Source organism: Podarcis erhardii (assembly GCF_964252035.2).
Source record: "Podarcis erhardii genome assembly, chromosome: 8".
Taxonomy (NCBI): domain Eukaryota; kingdom Metazoa; phylum Chordata; class Lepidosauria; order Squamata; family Lacertidae; genus Podarcis; species Podarcis erhardii.
The window spans coordinates 48120792-48143787 of record NC_138499.1 but is presented as its reverse complement, the minus strand read 5'-3'; the positions used below and the strand labels follow the sequence as shown (position 1 = coordinate 48143787).

The following is a 22996-nucleotide window of genomic DNA, read 5'->3' as shown; positions in this document are numbered from 1 at the left end:
ACTTATCTCTGTGCGCAGGATCAAATGATAACATATGTGCCACCATGTGTTTTTCTAAAGCTAGGCAGGAAGCTGTCTTCCCGAGTGTAATTTCCTGCTGAGGTGCACCATATGTCAAATGCCAAGCCATATCTGCTATTGGCTGTTTTGTGGAAGTCCTGCTTTCAATGTAACAGAGAGCTTCAAAACCCTGTGAAGTGCTTTAAGAACTTGCCGTTGCTATTATTGTTGCTCAGTTTGATTGAGATATGAGGGTTGGGAAGCTCTGTGGAACCAGAGGAGGCTGCATTGGGTTGGATGGAGGGTTGAGTGAAAAGCAGGGGCCCATGTCTGCATTAGCAGAAGTGGTTTCCACTTGTGCACAAACACCGTTAGTACAAGACAGCTGGGCAAGTAAGTATTGAAAGAAACTTGTGTTCCAGACTTACTTTTGCACTTTTAGCAAGGTTATCGGGGAACTGGTGCTAAGCAGATGTGCATGTAGGGCAGTCAGGAAGTTTGGAAGCAAATGGTGCTACATAGAAAACAAACTACCATTTTAATAAGCGGAAGTTCACCACTGAACTTCTTTGGAATTGCTTTATTGACATTTAAAAAGCAGCAGGTTAACCACTGACATCTGGCTTCTTAGTATCTTGACTTTAAATTCTTCCACATGTTAACCATGGATATACAAAGCATGAGTAAAAAGAAAGACATGGCCCCAGAAATTGCTTCCTTGTAGCAATAGCTCCTCTTGGTCCATCACACCTATAACTATATTCTGCATAAAGTAGAAATGACAGTGTTGGACCACAACACAGTGTGCAAGCTTTTGAGTTCTACAGAACTCTTAATCAGGCTGCACACAGGCTCCAGACAAATTGCAGGTCCAGGTTGATCCAGGAGTTGCCCAGAGCAGATCAAAGCAGCCCTTGATCACCTAGAGTTGGATCCAGGTGATCTGGGGCTTTGAGTGGGGGTGGGGAGTCAGGCAACCACATGCTTAATCAGGATTTTACACCCTCATTTAATGAAGATGCATCCATTTGAAAAATTCATAATTCTTTTATACAAGAAGGACTAGGTTAAGCTAATAAGGGGAAACAAACATGCTTTAATTATCTGATAAAATGTCATTGTGTTGCAGAAAAATTCATGGAGCATATCATTACTTACCATGAATTTGCTGAAAACCCAGGACTCATAGACAATCCTAATTTGGTAATAAGAATATACAACAGGTAACATTCCTCAAATCTCCTATTTTTCCTATGCCATTTAATAATAATTTTGTCTGGTTCATCTGTATTGTAGCTGTCATTCTATTCTATTGTCCTTCTTTAAAATTTAAAACCCAACTTCTGTGAGTAATTCTTGCCTGTTAGCAGCATATAATGTAGAATTCCTACGAAAGTTTTTTAGCGCTGCTGTGAGGCTGTTTTATGTTTACAATAAAGAGTATGTGGCATATTCATCATGCTGTGCATTTTGTAATATCCATAATGAGTAACCTTTTCTATATAAACAGGTATTATAATTGGGCATTGGCTGCTCCCATGATTCTCAGCTTGCAGGTGTTCCATAAGAGCTTGCCACAGGTAATCTAATACCAGCAAATACTCAGAAATATATTAAACTAGGCTATCCATTTTGGGCCACAGAAGCAGAGTAGAGTGGCAGAGGCCCTGTCCCTTACTTTTCCAAGGCTTCTCATGGCAAAGTTATGGGGGAAGCAAAGCATAGTAATTTGGGTATTTGGGATGTCTTCTAGCTTTGTGAAGGGAAAAGCATGAGCCTGGCAAACAGCTGTGTGAGAAACACTAGTATGCTGCTCCCATGTTCCAACGTACAATACTTCTGCTACTGTGGTTTGGTCCCCACCCCTCCCAATCCAGCGATTTTTCTAATGAGCTGGGAAGGAGGCATCTGCTAAGTCAGAGCACTCCATAAGAAATTATTGGCAGGTATTAGTTTGTCAAGGGTGTCCTGCAATACAGCCTTAATGGAACTTGGGCCAGGCAGTGGTAGCCATGGTGAGCTGTTCTCTGAGGTAGCCTTTTTACCATAGGGAGAAGCCGTTCCATGAAGAGAGTACAGCTCTCCCATAATTTAATTGTGCTGAACTAAGTACATTCCTACATAGTCATGATGGAAGCACATAAACATTTCGAGATTTAGCATAACCAAGCAATGGATAAGCACATATGAGATACCATTATACATGTTAGAACCAGATGGCAACCTTGTAGATGTACACTGATTTCATATGTTTATTAGGCTACAGTTGAATCCTGGATTAAGGATAAAATGCCGAAGAAGTCTGGAAGATGGTGGTTCTGGCGTAAGAAGGACAGCTTGGTCAAACAGGTAAAATAAAACTCATAAGGAGAAGTGCATATGAATATCCATGTGGACTTTAAAAGAATATTTGAAACCTGAAATGGAGTGAACCAAACTAAGGCTGGCAAAACTGAGAAATCTAAATGGACAGATTCTCCATCCATAGTTGTACTCTATCTTATTGGGCACAGGGAAGCTCAACTTCTGGTTTCTACAACATTTAGTTCTGCCTTGTGTACAGGTCCCATGGTTGAATTGCTTCAGTCTGTGTTGATTTTTTTTAAAAAAAAGATAATTTGTTTTATTTCCTCTCTGATCAAAATAATCTAAAGCAAACATACATTAAAACCATTTTGTTGTAAAGTCTACCATCTATAATGATGCTGATGCTCTAGTACAGAAATCTAATTATACCATTTATTCTGCTTTTGTTTGTTTATTTCCCAACTGCATAATCCTTTTAAAATTTCACCTATCCTGGCCAAACAACATAACCTTACGTTTTTCATTATTAATTTAGAATTTGTTATCTGTGTAGTGATTTGGGAGCCTGTTCAGTAATAGTTGCCAGCTGATCTTGGGCTAGGAGATGAATAATACTGCATTCTCACTTTATAGTAAACAATTGTTATATTTAAAAAAATGAGGTGAATGAAATAACACGCCTGTGAAGAAGGCTTCAAATAATTTCAATAATAATATTTCAGTCCTGCTGCAGCTTTTTACAACTAGGTTGATATTTGAATTAGAGATACTACAAGCTTTTCTTTCTGTTCAGGTGAAAGTGCAAAATATGACCTATGTTGATGTGGTCTTTATGTACTTTTCATATATTAGCTTCCAGAAGCTAAGGAGGGAAAATCTGAAGCTCCAAAAGGTGACCTATCAACAGCCACAAAGGAACAAGTTGAAAGCCGGTATGTTTTAAATAAGTTGTGCTTAGTGTGAACAGCTGACCTTTCGAAGAACAGAATAGAAATTTGCTACTGGGTGATATGGAAAGGGTTCTAACTTAGTGAAGCAGAGAACGTGTTCTTCATGCAATAGTTTTCAGGTTCAATTGGTGGCATATCTAGGTGGGGATGGAAGACTCCTGTCAAAACACCACAAAGCTTCTGACAGTGTGGACCAGGGCTAGGGAACCTGTGATCCTCCTAATGTTGTTGGAGTCTAGCTCCCATTAGTCCCTGTCAGCATGTCAGGGATTATGGGAATTGCAGTCTGTGGCGTTTGCCTCCTAGGTGGGTCATAAGGAAAGGGCTAAATGAGTGTGATGTGATTGGCCAGTGGAAACTGATAGGGGGAGTTAGAGTTGAGAGTTGGGAGTTGAAGAGGGAAGAGGGAGGATATAAGTCTGTGGGTTGGTTGAGTTGTGTGGGGAGGGAGTGAGAGGAACTGTTAGGTGGAGTCAGATAGTTAGTTGGGATAATCAGTTTGAAGTTGTTAGGAACCGATAGGACAGTTAAGGAACTAAGATTAAGAAACTGCCAAGAAAAATTAACTGAAACCATAAGCTTGTTCATGCCTATAAAATAAACTTGATTATTTGTTAATGTTAACAACTGTCTGGACTCTCTGTGTACCCGTGAGGAGAAACGGGTTGGTGGCAGCAAAAAAAAACAATCACAGTGGTGGCACAGGGTCAATAGACCGTCAAACATCCGGGGGCCCTGTGTGATCGCCACACAGTCCAACAACATCTCGAAGGTCACAGGTTCCACACCCTTGTCACAAACAATTCTGACTTGGATGAACCAATGGCCTGACTTGATATAAAGCAGTTTCTTATGATACTTCATCAATGCAGAACAGAAATATGACCAGGTCCGGTGGGGTGTATGTGTATGTGTATGCCACACAAAACCAGAATCCAGTTTAAGAAATTATGATGCTGTATAAATGCACCATCTGCTTTGTAAGCTTCAAAATGTTCTGTATTGACGGGAAAGCATTAAAACTAGGATGAAATGAAAAAAACATGGCCTGTAGCTATGAAAAATTATCTCTGCCCATTGTCCCAACAGCTAAAATTGTTCAGAAAGGGGAGGTTTTGTCTGACTTGATGACGTGGGAAAATACCTGTGCTAACTGAAATCATCTGAATACATCAGAGACTGAATATATCTTGTTAAAGGTTCATAAATATAGTTATATTGCTTGCATTGTAAGCATGAAATAGTCATCATGCTGTATACTTACCTTTATTTAGCATAAATCCATCTGTTCTGTCACTAAAATGGGAAACCATTAAGCTTAAAAAACAAAGCACAACCCTGATGATAGGTTTTCCTAGTTTTCTCCCACCCAGTCTAGAAAATGCTTCTCCTTTTCAGAATGGCTTAACGTGCTTTAGAATGCTTGGATCTCTTGGAATAATCTGTGAAATGTGCAACATTTCTTATTGCTTACTGTGCTTATATTGTTTTAGGCCTACAGGTGATGAATCTTCAACGGATGATGAAGGATCCCAGGAACTAAAAGAAACCTTAAAAATAGATTCCACTTCACTTCCAAGCCATGGGAATGCTACATCTTACAAAAAGTCGCTTAGATTGTCTTCAGATCAAATTGTAAGTGATCAAATTCTGTAAACATATTGATGATTTTAAGTAGTTAGGGGGGAAATGACAAGAGTGGTTGAGAGAGAGAAGGCCCCCCCTTGCCAAAATCTGTTTTTGTGTTGTTATTAATATACCAGTTATGTGAACAGTGTTTAGGTCAATTTTTGCAACTCCTAAATAAATCCTCCTGCTCTGGAACACTCCCTAATTTCCATAATTTTGGCTCAGTGTTGCTAAGATTTCTTTGGATCTGGGTCATGGAGAGAGATGATCACACATTATAGCAAACATGAAATCATTGTTTTCCCCTGTCCTTTTCTTTCTAAACTGTGTCATGGACAAGGTGGGGGAATCTGTTATCCCTTTCTCAATGGATAGTGGCTTGGTTTGCACATCACATAATAAATTGAACCATAGTTCAATGTGGATAAGCTGTGCGTTTGTGCATGGTACTGAAATACTGGATACTTCACTCCTATCCTTCTCCTGCTGTTGCTGCACTGCCAAAAAACTAGTCATGGCCTGCCTTATTGGGTCATCTGGATCCAAGCTCATAGTTTATTTCTCTCCAAACAAACCGCTAGTAGTAAGCCAAGAACAGGCCTTGACTACCACTCATGGTTTATTAGGTTTATTATTTGCTTTACTATTTTATATTTTCTACCAGTCACCAAACATAACTCTCATGCTGCTGTAGAAAAGAGGGAAGTTTTAACTGCAGCAGAAGCTTATCTACAACGCACAGACTGGTTAAATGCAGATTTCAGTAAGTTGTGCCATTCAGATGAACTCTTACTTCATTCCCCAAATTTACAAATGCATTTCATGTAATGGGATGACAGTGCCTTTACTTCCACCTTGGTGTGGAACCATGGTTCATAATCTAGTCTAGAGTAGGCAAACTTTGCTATCAGTTGTTACATTGTGCTGACGTAAGACTTGTATCCAATCCTGTACGCTAACTTCATGATCAGTGGTAACATGCTTTCTTAATTACATCTGGCTTATCTAATTTGTAGGCAAAGCTGGTAGCTACTCTATATACTACTGCATTTAAAAAAATAATCCAGAGTTGATAAAATTCAGTGCACTATCTATATTAGGTAAGGTAAAGGAGCCCTGGACAGTTAAGTCCAATCAAATTTGACCATGGGGTGCGGTGCTCACCTCCGCTTTTCAGGACAAGGGAGCTGGCGTTTGTCTGCTGCTTTTCTGGGTCATGTGTCCAGCGTGACTAAACCACTTCTGGCACATGGAACACCGTGACAAGTGCCAGAGTGCACGGAAATGCCATTTATCTCCCATTGCAGTGGTACTTATGTAGTTACGCTGGTATGCTTTTGAACTGCTAGGTTGGCAGGAGGTGGGACAGAGCAATGGGAGCTCACCCCATCATGCAAATTTGAACTGCCGACTTTACCATCAGCAAGTCCGAAGAGGGTTGGTGGTTTAGACCACCATGCCACCAACATCCTATCTTTATTAACGTTAGTATTAAAATGTAAAAATTTTTGGCAGAGAAATATAATATCCTTTAGGGTTAATATATTATTGTGTCTCTTTAATTTAAAGGAAAAACTGAAGCTAAGAGATGGCCCCAATGATGTTGTGTTCAGCATTACAACCCAGTATCAAGGAACTTGCCGTTGTGCAGGGACAATATATCTGTGGAACTGGAATGACAAAATAATTATTTCAGATATCGATGGAACAATAACCAAGTAAGCTGTAGTGTTTACCTCTAGTAAATCATGGCACCAGCGTGTTCAAAATCTATTTGTGTCTGATGAACACTACTCAGTGACTCAATGCTTTTCCTTAAATCCTGGTAAGAAGTAAGGAAAAGTAAATTAGGAATTCAGCTTTCTGACATCTGGTAACCCCCAGATGATATGGAATACAACTCCCATCATAATATCTGTACTGTCCAGGACTGATGTGAGTTGTAGTCCAAAATATTTGGACTGCTCCTGGTTTGAGAAGGCTGACTTAGTTACTAAAGAGAGGTAGGCTTTGAGTTGTTGTGAATATTTCTTTGTTTAAAGAATTATACATTGTTGTGTCATAAAATGTGGTTTACATCAATAAAACACAAAGCTGTGTTTTAACATAAAAAACATACAAAAAAATTTAAACAGGCATCAATTAGCTACTGTTGAATTATGTACAGTGGTACCTCAGGTTAAGAACTTAATTCGTTCCGGAGGTCGGTTATTAACCTGAAACTGTTCTTAACCTGAAGCACCACTTTAGCTAATGGAGCCTCCCTCTGCTGCCGGAGCACAATTTCTATTCTCATCCTGAAGCAAAGTTCTTAACCCGAGGTACTATTTCTGGGTGCAGAGTCTGTAACCTGAAGTGTATGTAACCTGAAGCGTATGTAACCTGAGGTACCACTGTATTGTTAAATTGCCTGCATAGGCTTGGCAGAATAGAATGGTTTTCAGCAAGTATTTAAAAATTGGCACAGAAAAAACTCTGGTGGGACTTTTAATACCTAATGTAGAAAGCATCAATTCACACTCTTACTTCTATTTCTAACCTTCGTTCCTGGTTTAGGTCTGATGCTTTAGGCCAGATCCTACCACAGCTTGGCAAAGACTGGACACATCAGGGTATTGCAAAGCTCTATCATTCCATTAATGAGTAAGTACCTTCCTTGTAAGAGTTGCGAAACATAGGAATAATTGATTATGCTAATTCAACTAACAACTAAAGATCTAAAGTTTTGAATTCTTGCACAACACTTTTCACTTTTAACCGAAGGTGCATTTCATGATCCTGTATATTCTGTATTTGTATTCTCATTGCCTTCCTATTTAGAAGTTACATTTCAAACTCAAATAACAGAGGAATTAAAATACAGAAGTTAGACATGTGACATGAGGCAAATGTAGGCCAATTCAGCACATTATCATTATTTTCTGCAGTATGCTGCAAACCCCTAGCATTCATGAGCAGAGCTTGCGGGGCACAAAAAAGACCAAAGGAAACTTCAGTCAAATGACTCCAGAGGAAAGGTTCCAGCTTCCTCTTTCTCCTCATGTCAGCCAAAAAGAAGTGGGCTTGCCTATAAGTGGCTGCTACTGCTGATATTTGTGGGATTGAGCAGCAGCAGCAACATTGTCCATCTTCAGATTTTCTGCCTTCCATTTCCCATAGCCGCCTGCATGTTCCAGTAGTGGAGGCAGCAGCAGCCTGCGCATGGCCTTTCTCTTTTGTGCATCCCTTCTTCACCCTGTGACAGTTACTGCTGGTATCAAAGAGGGCACCTCTGTTGACTTGTGTGCTCCTGGAAGCATACTACTAGCATCACTAGTAGATTAAGGCTGTACCAAAAAGATGGACTCAAGTCTAGGATCCTGGTTCATATCGAAGTAGCTATGAGTTGCGGTGGTAGTGATAAAGCAGATCACATATAGGAGGAGTAGGAGATGCAGTAGCACAAGGGGCCACACCCTGTGGACAGACTACCAGCTGGAGAATATGGAATAGTAAGTGGAAGTCAAGCAAGTAGGTGAATACCACAGAAAGGGGGATATGGAAAAGTGAAAGTCTATGGCAGCAACATCAAAAGCTTCAAGGTCTATCTGTTTTTGAGGGAGACTTAAAACAGCCCAATCTTAATGTGTGTATACAGTGGGCGTTATTTCCAAGTAAGAGTTGCAGCCTAAATGCTTCAGGGAGTGTGGGGAAGAGAATAAAAGTTGAATTAGTAACCAGAGTTTTGAGAAGTTGGAACCATCTAAAGATTCAAAACCAGTTCAAACCATTTTTGTGGAGAATATTAAATACACTTGAAAGTGTTGTTTTGTTGTACTTTGTCTTTTACCATTACGTTTTCCATGCACACCAGTCCCCTGCTGAAAGCAGGGCTTGCAGTGGATCATTACCACCTGCAAAGCTGTGCCTCTTTGCCCAGTTTGATTTCATATCGTGGACAAAGGAAAATGGGTCACATGACATTGCAGTGCCTCACCCATTTGCCAAAGTTGGCCCTCAGGTGGTGGGGAAGGTTGCCAGCTGGCTCCAATATCCCACCCCTGGAATATAGTCTTAAAGATGTCTGCACTGGCACATTAGTTTCTGATGTGACCTTGGGTCAACACACCCTTCTCCCTTCCAGTTGCTTAAATGCTTTATAAAAAATGAATAGCTGCCTTCTCTTTTTTCAATTCAGTATGATCTGACTGTGACTTCTTGGTGTGAATGGTCTACCACATCAAGAGAGATCTTCCTAATCTCTTTCATTCTTAGGAATGGCTACAAGTTTCTGTACTGTTCTGCTCGTGCCATTGGAATGGCAGACATGACAAGAGGGTACTTGCACTGGGTTAATGACAAAGGAACGATCTTGCCCAGGGGTCCCTTGATGTTGTCTCCCAGCAGTTTGTTCTCTGCTTTTCATAGGTATGTAAGCAAAAAACACCCTAGCAATCTTTGTAAGGGGTGAATTTTGAAATATAACTTAAGAAGCTGAGTGAAACAAGTGTTTTCGTCATCATTCATGGTACCTTGCTTTTTATCATAGCACAATCTGTGATGGACGTAAATTGAAGTTTCTAAATATTTCATTTGTATACAGTCACATGGGACTTTGTAGTATTAAAAGCCTATATACTTGATAGAACTGGAGTGGTCCACTGATGAATACCTCTTGTTTGCTAGACCTTAGTCTGATCTTATAAGAAAGTCACTATATTCTATTGAAGAGAGCGGCAATTTTTCACTATATGTCAGAGAAAGTGAAGGGATGATGAAGTCAGGGCATCATTGCAGCAGAATTTAAAAGCTGCTTTTGAGCTTCCCTTTACTACACTGCAGAAGTTGCTAGCTTCTGTGGACTGTATCTGTCTTTAGCCTAGTTCATAATGGGTTTTCTGCCCCCCTGTGCAGGAATAAATAAGTAGCTGGATTGAATATGAACATATGAAGCTGACTTGTACGGAGTCTGACCATTAGTTCATCTAATAATAATAATAAATTTTATTTATCTCCCACCCTTCCCAGCCGAAGCTGGGCTCAGTGTGGCTAACAACAGTAAAATGATAAAACATTCTAAAATCATTTCATTATAAAACTAATTCCAATCAAATTAATGGCAACCATTTGGGCTAGAAGTTCTGTGAGGATTGCCAAGGGAGGGGGTCAGGCTGTGCCCTGGCCAAAGGCCTGGTGGAACAGCTCTGTCTTGCAGGCCCTGTGGAAAGATGTCAAGTCCCGCAGGGCCCTAGTCTCTTGTGACAGAGTGTTCCACCAGATCGGAGCTACAGCTGAAAAAGCCCTGGCTCTGGTGGAGGCCAGCCTAACCTCTCTGTGGCCTGGGACCTCCAAGATGTTTTTGTTTGAAGGCCGTAATTTCCTCTGTGGGACATACCAGGAGAGGCGGTCCCGTAGGTACGAGGGTCCTAGGCAGTATAGGGCTTTGAAGGTTAAAACCAGCACCTTAAACCTAGCTCAGTATTTTGTACTCTGACTAGCAGCAGCTCCCCAGGGAATCAGATAGAGGTTCTTTCAACACCTTCCAGATTCTTTAATTGAGAATACTAATAATTAAACCTGGGCTCTTTCACATACATATGCTCTGCCACTGAGCCCCTTCTTCCAAGTGAGTATGTTAAACTGTACCGTCTTTACAGCTTCAGTTCAAGGCAAAAGCTGGCACATGGCAACAGCATTTCGGGAGGAGGCAATAGCTGTAGTTGCACTGATTTACATCAGTGCCTAGCTGTCTTCATATATTGTTTTGTTTCATCTGTTTAAATGACCCTTTTTAGGAAGAGCAGAACTAAACGTTATAACTTTGTTAAGAACCTGGACAATATTTTTCTAAGGTATTGTCTTAGGCCACAGAAAATATCTGATTTTTTTTTTTAATGTTTTGCCCCCAGGGAAGTGATAGAAAAGAAACCAGAGAAATTCAAAATTGAGTGTTTAAATGATATCAAGAACTTATTTTCTCCATGTGAACAACCTTTCTATGCTGCTTTTGGAAACAGACCTAATGTAAGTCTGCACCATCCAACAATTAGTTAAACTGCTCTGCTGTTTTACATGAATATGCTAAATGCACAAATAGTTCTTGAAACGTAGGAAGGAGTTTGAGATGATTTTCCACGTATCTCTATATGTGTTCCGGAGTGAGTACATGCATATGAATTTTGTAATGTGACATTTTCTCAATTAAAAAAATGGCACTATGGCCTCTAGTCTAAAATGTAGTTGTGTTGACTGCAGGATGTGTATGCCTACATGCAAGTTGGAGTTCCAGACTGCAGAATATTCACAGTCAACCCAAAGGGTGAACTAATCCAGGAACAAACAAAGGGAAACAAATCTTCGTAAGTATAGGGTTTTTAAAAGCAGTGGGAAGAACAATTTTTGAATTGATTTGGGTAACCATGCTGCCTAGTATGTGCAATTTTAGGAAAGTGCCTAAAGTCATGGCTATCTGCCAGTGTATTAAATGATTTGACTATGGGCAGAAGTCAGTTGTGGAGGTGATTAAACCTGGTAAGGTTTATATCCCATTAAACATGCCCAGAATTAGACAAGCGTTGATTTTTTAGCACTGCTGCTTGGCTATATTAAGCCTTCAATCCTATAGATGTTTACCTGTGAGTAAGTCCCACTGAATTTGGTGGTGCTTGCTTCTGAATAGGCATGTACAGGATTGCACTGTATAACAAGTATAATGAGTAACCCTTCCTATTTATTTCTGCATACAGGTATTATAGGCTGAGTGAACTAGTAGAACATGTGTTTCCACTTCTTAATAAAGAACAGAGCTCTGCTTTTGTATGCCCAGAATTCAGCTCCTTCTGCTATTGGAGAGAACAGCTTCCTGAAGTGAACATAGAAGACTTAGCTTGAACAGCACTGATCACTTCCCTTCCGCAGAGGCTCCTTTATCCTTTGGTACCATGTGTCTTATTAAATACAGGAAGCGCCAAAGGTTTGGCATAAGCAAACGAAATGCAAGGCTGATCTCTCTTTGTTCTTTTAAGATGTCCTTACTGTTTGATTTAAGGCATTAGAAAGATAGCAATCCTTTGAAATAGCAGACCATCCAGAGGATAGAGGACAGAAAATGAAAATTTAGTTGCAGATTTGCATCTTCATATATACAAACCACAGTGGATGTGTGTGATGTTATGTATGTTAGCCTCCTTGATATATCATCTTAAAGGAAAAGAGAAAAAAGTAAGTAAAAGTGATAGCAGAGATTTAATAGGCCCACTATAGGAATTACATTTAGTACTTAAACCAGCACTTAGGCTGTTTGAGATACAATGTCTCTCTCATTATTAATTTCTTTAAAAAATATCTTAAGGATTCATGAGTTCGTGTGTAGTGGTCACTCTGTTTTGCTACACCTTTAAAGAACTGAGGATTGTAGTGGAAATGGTACTTCTATTACCCACTCATGGTTATGTTGCCTTTAAGAAAGAAAGAAAAGAACAAACAACTACTATACAGTGATTGGGGCTGTCTGAGATGCTTTTTCTTTCTTGCAGCAATTTTGCTTCCTAAGCTGCTATGTGAAATTAGAATTCTAAAGAACAGTAAGAACATCTTTGCTGCAAACAGCTCTCTTAATTGCACTTAGCATGGGTACTGTATAGATCAGCAGGCAACAGATTCAGAAAATATTCAGGGATAAATTCTTGTTTTATAAAAGAAGGTAATGTATATAGTCAGTCTTTAAAACTGGAACTACTATTAATGCCTTTCCAGAACTCTGTATCAGGGTTTTTCAGTTTTGATAAAAGTGGCACAGGACAAGGGCATCCAAGTGAGAAATACTGTGTGTGTCAGGTACAAAAATGTTACTTCTGTTTAGACATTCAGTATGTTAGCTCCACAGTGTATCCAAAAGCAATCGAGGTCCTGATTTAAGTAGCTAGTTGTCTTACATTCTTTCACCTATTTCTATCCAACCCCTGACACAAAAATGAACTAACTCCCTGCCAGGTTAGTCTACTATGCCATTAACCAACTCAAACTGAAAGAGTTAACATTTTTGAATCATCATATAACTTGAAGCTAGGTCAGTCCTTAAGAACTGAAATGCTGACTAGTGCTTTCCTGGTCACCCAAAGTATCCATGTAAACGTATCAAGACTATTCTCTGCCAGGTATGAACTACTAAATTTAATCTGCAGGTTTGCTACCGGTGCTGGTTTTATGTTGTCAACTATGGTAGCAGCACTTAAGAACTAGACGTAGTGCTCTCAATAAAATCTTTATCAGACTTATCGAGGAGTTTCACAACTAGTAATGTGCTCCTTTTGACTTTGTACAGGGAAACATTTGAGACTAATTAGATCAGTTAAATAGATCAGTACAGTAGATGTAACCTTAGGAAAATGTTGGGGCTTAGGAAAATGTTGGGGCTTGAAATTTCTAACTAAACAGTGATTGGGCTCTATATTGTCATGTGGTATGTGGTTTGAAACTATTTTTCAATCAGATATCTTAAAGTAATAGAATACCTAAATCTCCACACACAAGGAAGTACAAGTTATAGCTCTAGTAAAGAAAAGCCTACTGTACTGGATAAAATTCACTCCAACATTTAGCACTTGTTCATTTTCATATTATATGGTATTCTGTAAAGCACTCTGAAAATTTGAAATATCCTAGATTAAATTTCAATTTGAGTTGAATGTTTGTTTCACATTATGCTCTTAATCTTTTTTCTTCTTCCTCTTTATTCTGAGGTACGGTACATTATTTCACATTTGCAGTAATAGGTTATCTTGCTCCTCATAAGGCATCAGTACTGTTAACTGGAGTGAATAATTCTGACAGTGTTTGGAGTGGAGATCTGTGTGCTGCTTTTGAATATTAAGAATTTCCAAAACTTCTGGAAGAATTCCCTTTTGCTTAATGCTGAAGAGTACTCTTGAGTCACCTTGATCCAAACATTTCCTTCATTTGAACAAAATATGCACTTCTTAAAATGATATACTATTGTTTTCTATCTCTTGGTCTCAATTTGAATAGCGCTATGCAGACCATTACATGATGAGTTTGGATTTTACCTCAGTGACTCCAGAGCTGCTCATTGGTACATGGTGCCCAATATAGCTATCTGCTAGAGGTAATTTTTAATCTGTTTCCTTGCTGTACTGGAAATGGATGGTTTGGAACTGGTATTGGGAAACAACGCTTGTACTAAATCTATTTCAGATCAGCACAAGTTTCTTAGTTCTTTCCATGAAAGAGATACATTTGTGTTTATGAACAAAGAACCTTTTAAAGGCTGTTTTTGAATATGCATTTCCTTTTACTTTGGAAGTGTATTGAACAGCTTATGCTGCACCTCTCAAATCATTTACCTGGAATTTGTCATATAAAATGAATACAAGTAAAGTAAGGAGCTGGGAAATCAAAGCCTGCAAGTAATGCATGGATAAATAAGGCAATCTCTGCTTGTTTATGCAAGAAAACAGTTGTTTTCTATTGCAGTGTAAAGGTTCTAGATCTCTTGTGTCCTTGTGTTAAAACTAGTATTTGGAGGAGAGAATGTGTGTGTAAATGCAAAAAATAGTCTCTATTAAGCAGGGTAAATGGGATCCTTGAAAAACAGTACTCCGCTATCCATATACTTTTTCAAGAATTGTGCCCTCGTCTGGAAAAAATATTACATGGCTCAGCATTGGAAACTTCTAAATGCATTCAATTTATGCAAATACGACTGTGATGCAGGCTGGTAACTGAAGTGCAAGATATCTCAAGTCTTTAAAGCAACTAATATGTAAGACAGTTATATTAGAACTGATACCTTTGCGATAAGGCTTTCATCAGCAAAACATTTGACACCTTTCTTTAGAGAGCGAGAGAATCTACATTGTGGTTGGTTCTGAATGCAAGATTGGAGATACTTCTTCAGTATATTCTATTTAATTGTGTTATAACCAGTTTTTTCTTTGATATACCTTTATTCACTTATTAATCATTGAACATTCCAGTACAGTGTTTTTTTTTGTAAAGACTGATCTGTTAGGAAAAAATGTCCACTGTGCTGTGTTAATAAAATTTACAATAAAACCTCACTACATGTGTTATCTTTATACATTTGAAATTATTCCCTGTGGCGCTCAGAACGGCCTGCAGCCTAATCACAGAAATTCCATTCAGTACAATATAGGAAAAAGTTACCTTGGGTGTAGAGGAGAATAAACACGGATGAGACAGTCAGCTGAAAAAGCCTGTAGTTATGTTCATTTTGGACTTTACCTGAAAGTAGGCTGAAAAGGTTTTGGGTTATCATAGAAGTGATGTGTATCTTTGAGAAATGCAATTTCCATAATTTTGCTGCAGAACTGGGGCTGGTGAGCCTCCTCCATGCAGTTGGGGGCTGGGGCAAAATTTCTGCCAACTACAATAAAGCACTAGATTTTTACTGTGACTGCCTCTTATGGAGACATGAGGGAGACCTTCAGTAAAGGCACTACCCATTGTTTACTGAAGGGCTCCTGGCCATTCCCACAGAAGAGCAGCAGTCTTCTATTAAGTATGAGTAGATAGGACTAAGACTACAGTACACAAAACTGTATCTGCACTATCTGCGATAAAGAAACTCCAGTCATAACCTACAGAACAAGTACATGTAGCGCCATCTTCAGTATTTTAGGGTAGGCTACAAGTTTGTAATAACTTGGATGAACTGCAAGAGTGAAGAGGCAAGACAAGGAGAGAAATTTCACAAGTCTCATGAGGGATGTTCTTTCCTTGGCTGCAGGAATTCCTAATACCATTAGTAGATTACCAAGTACAGAAAAAGGAGGGTGTGGCCTATTTGGCTGGGTGTCTTTGCTTTTTAGTATATAGTCTGCTGCAAAAACAAACACATAAGGGAGTGATGCTATTTAGACCATGTTGTATTATGCCTGTTCTCAGCTTCCACTTTTCCCAGATGAAAGCTTTTAGGACATTAAAGTAGTATCAAGTGAAAGTGGCTTTTATGACATCAGATACTTACAAGAACCTAATTCTGTGTGAACCTCGTACTTCTAGCATAGTAGTTCAAATATCACCTTTTTCCTGAATTTACTCTGTGGCCTTGGGCTCCATTCCCCCTATCTAAAATATGATGACAACATGATTTACAAGATTGTTAGAACAAGTTAATGCACATGAAATGCTTTGAAGACTAGAAAGTGAAATACAAAAGTTATTGCTGCAACCACTGCTATAATTTTCAACAGCTAGTTCAAACTTAAGTGAAAAGGACCTCCTTTGCTTCTTTCAGCATTTTAAGGATAATGCATGAAAACAAGATAGTTTCACAAGGATAATTTTTAAATTTATTTAACTAGCTTCAATGACTCAGGATTGCAATTATAAAGTCTCTCTTTCAAAAGTTAATAAACAGTGCATAATTTACTTTGAACATATTTCAGTGATACCCCCATAGTAACTACTGTTCTTTTGTAGGGTGTTTAAATATCCATAATCTAAAAGAAAGTCAACTGAGGGAAAGAAAATATAGTCATGTAAAGATTGCACTTAAAACAGAGAAGTATTGAAGGTGATGAAAAAAAATGAGGAATAAAATATTAAAGCTTCACCGTTTATTAATTACTCCCCTCTATGCACGAGAAAGGGAAGGATATAGAAACACCCCACTGAATGTGGAGTATATTTCATCAGAGTCTGTGTAGGCCAGCTTGCCCCCAGTAACTACAATGCTTACTTCAGCTCCAGTTTTGAGGTGAAGAACAAGATGGAAAGCCCCTGTTCCACCACAAGTTCGTTTCCCTGATCGTGGTCGGTGGTGTTCGAGCAGCTCCCTCCTGTAGCCAGCTGTGTGGAGCTGAGCAATGCTTGCATTGGAAACTGACAGCACAGCTTCTACGTATTCATCCCTCTCTGGAGCTAGAACAGCTGTCATCAGATAACGACCTTCATAGGGAGATGTAAAGATGCCTGCAATGAAGAGACACATTAATCAAAACACACGTGTACAGTTGGCCCAAGTCCAATTCCTACCGCTTTATCAAATAACACAAGTATGTCAGTACACTAACTGGGAGGAAATAAAGGGCATTTAATTTGAACATGTCATATTTTATTTGGCATGACAATGAAGAGGAGTTCTTCACATAAAATTCCTCTTATGAACTCATTCTCCCTTAGCTCCTGCACATGCTTATTATACATTTTTATCCACTGAGCTGATTGTGATTTCACTTCAGTTCCCCAATGCATAGGAAAGAATGCAATGGTGTCTGCTGTTAGCAAGTTCTCCCAACATTAAATCCTTCAGTTCTGCTACTTGTATTTGTGACTTTATGGGGGGAAGACAGCATGCTCAAGGACTAAACAATATTGGGTAGGTTAAAAGAAATGGATGTTAGCAACAGAGTTAATACCAGCCTCAGTAGCTTGAGAGATCTGAAAAAAATGTATCAGTAGTGTCTACTTTCACACTAACTTGGACAGGAAAGGAACCTCCTATTAAGTTGCTTTATATAATACGCAGGTACAAGTTGAGAAAATGCTGGAATGCATTTAAATTCTACAAAATTTAAAATTTTTAAAAAATCATTCAATAGATTCTGCCCCCGTTTCCCTTTATCAATTATGAACCTTTCAATACCTGTTTTAGGGTTATAATGGTTTCCATCATTTACAAGCACTTTGTTGAAATGTACCACACCCACACCATTAGGGAAAGGCTTCTGAGTGAGACCAGCAGAGAATGACACCGGTGAAGTAACAGCTGCTTCTAGAATGAAAAAGTGGTCATAATTTAGACACATAAGGCAGCATTACAAGTGCTTTAGCTGGTCTTATACATGAAGTTCTCCCCATGCCCTTAATTGAACACTTCAGCAAAAACAAAACAAGCACACCTTTTGCAGTTTCACCACTGTGAAACTGACAGTCCTCTTCTATTTACACTTTTCCTATCATCTACAAAGTGAATAGCAATATTATCCCTATCTCATTCAGCAACAAATGTTTAGGCAACACTTAGTTCTACATCACCAAAAGTGTGTGGAATGAATAAACACAATGGATATAGCTATAGCTTTATGTACCACATCCCAATTATGCTAAAAGAGATTACCACCACATGAAGATGGCCTTCGTGGCTTTAAGCCTTTGGGCTTCTCCAAGAAGGCCCAATGCAGAGAGTACTAGGTCAATCTACAGATCACAACCACCACATGGAGGCTACTGCAACATGCTCCATTTCACAACTGCTAAGGGTTAAGTGTGTTGCATAACACAAACTTGCTAAATAGACTGCTTTCATTGCAAACCTTCGATTTTAGTCCCATGTGCTGGCACAGTGAAAGTGACCATTCCTTATAAGTAACTAAGTTTAAAGTGGACAAGCAGTTGTTGCAATCCATCTAAGAGTAATATATGTACAATTCTTCTGCTTCATCCACCTAGCAGAGCGGTGTAGTGCATGCAGAGCCTGCTTAGAAAAACAGTCATTCTAGGGAGTGGTGTGGATGGATTTAGTTTCCCCTACCCAGTCCTTCCCACTGAACTACTTTTCTAAATAGTCTCTGCATATTCCCTTGATGCAACTGTTCTATACACACATTCAAAAGTGGTGTTTTAATTAACTTTTACTTACCTCCAGTTTAACATTTTTGTAGCTATTTCCTTTTATTCTTTAATTTGTGATTGTATGGAATTAACATGGCTTTCAGCTAGTACAATAAACTTACTTTGATTGATTTCTTATTCAATCAGTGTGTCCTTCTACATAGTAGCTGCTCCTTTCTGGGCCCTGCAAACCTATTGTCCCTGAGAGGGCATGGACCAGTAGGGAGGGGGCATAGCCTGGGAAGGGTCTCAAGAGCTTGACAGAGGCCTGGAGGGGCACATTTGGCCTCCAGACTTGGAGTTCCTCACCCCTGCTTAACAGACTGCAGAACCACACCTCCAACTGCAGTCAGATAATTTTTCAGGTAACTATTACAGCATTTGTATATACACACTATATAACTTTTTAAGATGTTGATACAATAGACTGCCAACTAAAGCAAAGCAAATAATGTAGCTCACCATTACCTTAATCTCAATTATTTCAGTGGCATTATCTTAAACAGTGGAGCCACATAACGGCCTAATATGAGAAAGCTAACTTTATCCAAGTGTTAGCAGCAGTGCTATGCTCTCTGCAGTCACCTGCACACAGTTGGGTCTGGAACATGTCAACAACCAATTACTTTAAACAGTTTAAGATGACAGTAGAATAGTTTCTGATCTTTAGCTGAAGGAAGGTTAGCTAAGTCTCTCCATGCCTAGCCTTGCATGAAGACTGAAGGTAATAAACTACTAGATACAAATTATTGGATCTATGCGCATGCCACAATGTATGGATTCAATGCCAGCATCAGCCATATGTTGAAGCCCAGACACTATGCTGACATATATGCCTATTTTCAGCATCAGCCTTTGTGTTCCTACTTGGATATGAGACCTGAGAGAGGAGAATATAACAAGCTTCCCTTTGTAAACAGAGGGAAAGCAACAAGGAGGTATTTAAAGATCCTCTCTGCTTATTCACTTAGTTAATAGCCTTTTACATGCATCTTGTGAACTGCCCTGAGAACTGTGGATGAAGGGCTGTATACAAATTACTAAATAATGATCTCTAGGTGTCAGGGACAGCCAGGAATCTGAAGAGTGAACAGAGGAGGCAGTGGGGCAGGAGGATGATTCAGGGAAAGTAGTTTATAAGTTTCAGATTTTGAAATTATACTAGAAGAAATAGTTTCTTAGTTAATATTTCAGGAAATAACTGTCATCTGAAATAGTATTTATGCTATAAACTGCTTTAGTAAATGCCACCAAGCAAGTTATGGGAATTAGCAAAAAGAAAAGAAAAGAAATCTGAAAACGTGGGATTACCTTGTGCAGTTGTAGAGGGAGGCCGTGGAGGTTTTGGATAACCTACAAACAAGTATGAAAAAGATGCGTATTTCAAGGAAATTTACAGTCTCTAATAATGAAACACCCCTCCGGTCAAATGTGATTAATTCCAGTACCACCAGCATCTGTACTATAGTACTTAGTAACTTCTGCATCTGCATTTCTCAGAATTTTTAGAGTGGTCCTTTTGAAATGAGTAGCATTAAACTGGTAAGTGGTTTAATTACTGCTATTTAAATGAAGAATTTAGAGGGCCATGACCTGGCACATTCTCATTCCCTTCTTGCATGTTTTAGTGAAGAAAGGAATATACATAGTGGCTCCTGCTACTACCTATACAATGTTGGTGGGAAGCAGCAATATTGCAGATAGGAATGGTTGCTATCCTCCACTACAGTGATGTGCAATGTTAGCAAATCACTCCTCCGAGGCTGCATTATGTGATTGGTGTAATTCACATGACTGTCTGAGAAGAAGCGTGAGAACCGGATACAATCCTATCTGTATGTACTATGTAATGTACTTTCACTTTTACTAGTTGCCTGCCTGTTCTCTCTTGGAGCCGAATGAGAGAGAGAGCCATGATTCTGTGTCTGTATATAGTATAAATAAATACATAGTTTAGATCTACGGATGGTTTATTCTTTCTGCTGCGCTATGCCAGAAGATTAGTGTGCATCTTTCATCTGGAAGATGTCACTGAAGGGCACACTGGAACGAAGGGACATGCCATTCCAGAGTTGTGCTTACCAAGAGGACACTCAGAAAGTTCAGTGGGACTGAGGGGGCCTCTGGGCGACCCCAGAGCATCGTAAACCCCAACATGCAAAGCATTGGTGCATTGGATTCCTCAGGTATGTTGGTATGGAACAAACAGTCATATTTTTACACAGAACATCTGATCACCAGATTCTGAATAAATATGCATGTTTTATCAATGACAAGAAACAACAAGTAACTCAGAGAAAATCTGCTCACCTGGTGCTCCAGCAGACCCTTCGGAAACCAGCATGTTATTCTGGCCATTTTGGCCATTTATCGTTTTTTTCCGTCCTTTTTCTGACATTAAAACTGTACCAGGCGGTCCTGCCTGTCCAGTTTCCATAAATATCCCACTTGACCCAGGCAAGGAAGGTTTTGATCCTGCTTTAAATCCTGGTGATGATGGGCGTAGAGGAGTTCTGGAATCTGGTGGCTGAAGAGGTATTCCTTGCAGTGGTGGTTGTACGATTATTTGTGGATCTGATGGCTTCAAAGGTATTCTTAGTTCTGGAATCTGTAGGTGTATTCTTGGCTGTGATGGCTGCACATGTTCCCCTGGTTGTGGCTGTAGTGCTGTCCTTGGCTGTGATGGTACTGGATGTGTTCCTGACCGAGATGGTTGTAATGGTTTTCTTGGATCTGGTGGTGGCAGGGGAATCTTTTCTTGTGGTTTCCTTGGCAGTAATAATGCTGGATTTTCAGCTAAAGGTTTGTAGAGGGAAGAAAATGGACCAATCAGAAGTTTTGGCTAACTTGGCTTGAATAATATTTGAATATATGATTATAAGAATGGCAAAGCCTCTCCTCTTCCGCGAGGGGAGGAGTTGCGAGCGGGACTCGCTTCCCGCGCTTTGCAGGGGGGCGTGGTTGGGCCCCCTGAGTCACAGGGAGTCCCGGGTCTGCATCACACCCTCAGCCGGCCAATCCAGCTAGCTGGGGGGCATGGTTTGCTGCATTTAAGCGGTCATGGGCCCTGTGCTCTGCCTGTTTTGTTCCTGCATGCACGGAACAAACCATCACAACTTTGTAAGGTTTGGTGGTTCGGCATTGGAAAATGTGTTGTACGTTGGAGGGGAGGTTGTGGCTATCACCTACCCCTCCCTTTGAAGGGTATTCTGTTAAAGAAATCCGGTGGTCGTGGTTCCTGTCCGAAGCCCAGGTGGTGGCTAGGGCCATGGTATGACCCTCCGGTGACTCTAGGGGAAAGCTTCCAGTTGGTTTGCATCAACAACCTCTTCCTACAGCTTGTTAACCCTTGTGTGACTTCCTGCAGAGCGGGCAGGAGTCAAGTATAGTCAGTTCCGATCCAATGCCTAAGCCAATACCACTCACATTCTGTAACCAATAAAGTTGTGGCCTTTTTTAGCCCATAAACCTAAAATGCTTGTGTCCATCACAAAACGGGGGACGGGGTCTTGACTCGCGACATCAAATTTGACACCCATCAAAATGGCCATGAAATTAACTTTCTGAATTTAGTTATTAGAAACAAAGAAAACCATAGGTACTTCCAATTATAGAAAACCAAGCGATAGAAACACATATTTAAGGTTTGATAGTTCTCACTCCAGATCACCAAGGCACAACCTACAATATGGCCAGTTTTCGAGAATAAAGCACAACTGGTCTACAGAAAATGATTTTATACATGAATCCCATATACTGAGCAATCAGTTATTTAACAGAAAGTGACTAATAGTTTGGACTTCCGGAGGCGGCGCCACCGACAATGGCGGATTCCCTCTAATCTAGAGGGAGAAAGCCCCGCAGAAATCGGGTCCTACCGCTGCAGCGAAGAGGGGACCCTCTCGAAAACCGCAGGTGGGTGAAGCCTGCGACCGTGGGACTCGGCGGGCACCTTTTGCGCCCCCCCCCCCGATTGGCAAAGGAACCCTGCAAAGGGCTCCGGAGCGAGACGGGGTGGCTGGCGCGGTGCTGAGAGTCAATCGCTACTTCTGCGGAGTGAAGCTGCACAACTGATGTCGGAGAGCGCTGTCCTCTTTCCTGTGACAATTCGGCTCTTAAACAACAACCCGTGAGTAGGACAATTGAAAGATCGGGAGATCAAAGGAATTGCCCCTTTGATCAAAGGAACAACTTTGAATTTGGCACCGAAGCGGGAAGGTGTAAACAGGAAGTCCGCCTTCCGCTTTTTGTAAATAGACTGAAGCAAAGATTTTACAAGCTAAAAAGCCGGGAAAATTGAGTTTAAGATTGAAATTTCCTGCATCTATAACCATCAACCCCCCCCCCCTTGACAGCAGGAGAAAAGGGGGGACGAAATTTTGACCTTTTAATCCTGCAGAGAGAGTGAAAGAATACAAGCCTCCATCGTCCCAAACCTGGGGACGGAATGTCAGGACAGAAATTGTCGGTGATGCCTACTAATTGAAAACGGAAAAACTATTGACAGATAGAACTAAAAGAGAAATAAAATAATT

General features: G+C 40.0%; 2 protein-coding genes across 2 annotated transcripts in view; one reads left to right on the top strand and one right to left on the bottom strand.

Annotated features, from left to right (window-relative positions):
- The window catches only part of LPIN2 (lipin 2), a 35302-nt gene extending 23443 nt beyond the window's left edge, over positions 1–11859 (top strand). The window contains exons 10-20 of the mRNA XM_081874960.1: positions 1130–1223; positions 1511–1580; positions 2260–2349; positions 3160–3239; positions 4751–4892; positions 6456–6604; positions 7443–7529; positions 9141–9293; positions 10775–10889; positions 11121–11224; positions 11612–11859. Coding sequence (XP_081731086.1) covers positions 1130–1223; positions 1511–1580; positions 2260–2349; positions 3160–3239; positions 4751–4892; positions 6456–6604; positions 7443–7529; positions 9141–9293; positions 10775–10889; positions 11121–11224; positions 11612–11756 — 1229 coding nt within the window. The 3' untranslated portion in view covers positions 11757–11859. The remainder of the gene's footprint in view (positions 1–1129; positions 1224–1510; positions 1581–2259; positions 2350–3159; positions 3240–4750; positions 4893–6455; positions 6605–7442; positions 7530–9140; positions 9294–10774; positions 10890–11120; positions 11225–11611) is intronic.
- A 4591-nt stretch (positions 11860–16450) lies between these two features.
- Positions 16451–22996, bottom strand: part of EMILIN2 (elastin microfibril interfacer 2) — a 37327-nt gene continuing 30781 nt past the window's right edge. Inside the window, exons 5-8 of the mRNA XM_081874959.1 lie at positions 20772–21257; positions 19773–19814; positions 17494–17622; positions 16451–16820 (exon numbers count right to left, since the gene is read on the bottom strand). Of these exons, the coding sequence (XP_081731085.1) occupies positions 16483–16820; positions 17494–17622; positions 19773–19814; positions 20772–21257 (995 nt within the window). The 3' untranslated portion in view covers positions 16451–16482. The remainder of the gene's footprint in view (positions 16821–17493; positions 17623–19772; positions 19815–20771; positions 21258–22996) is intronic.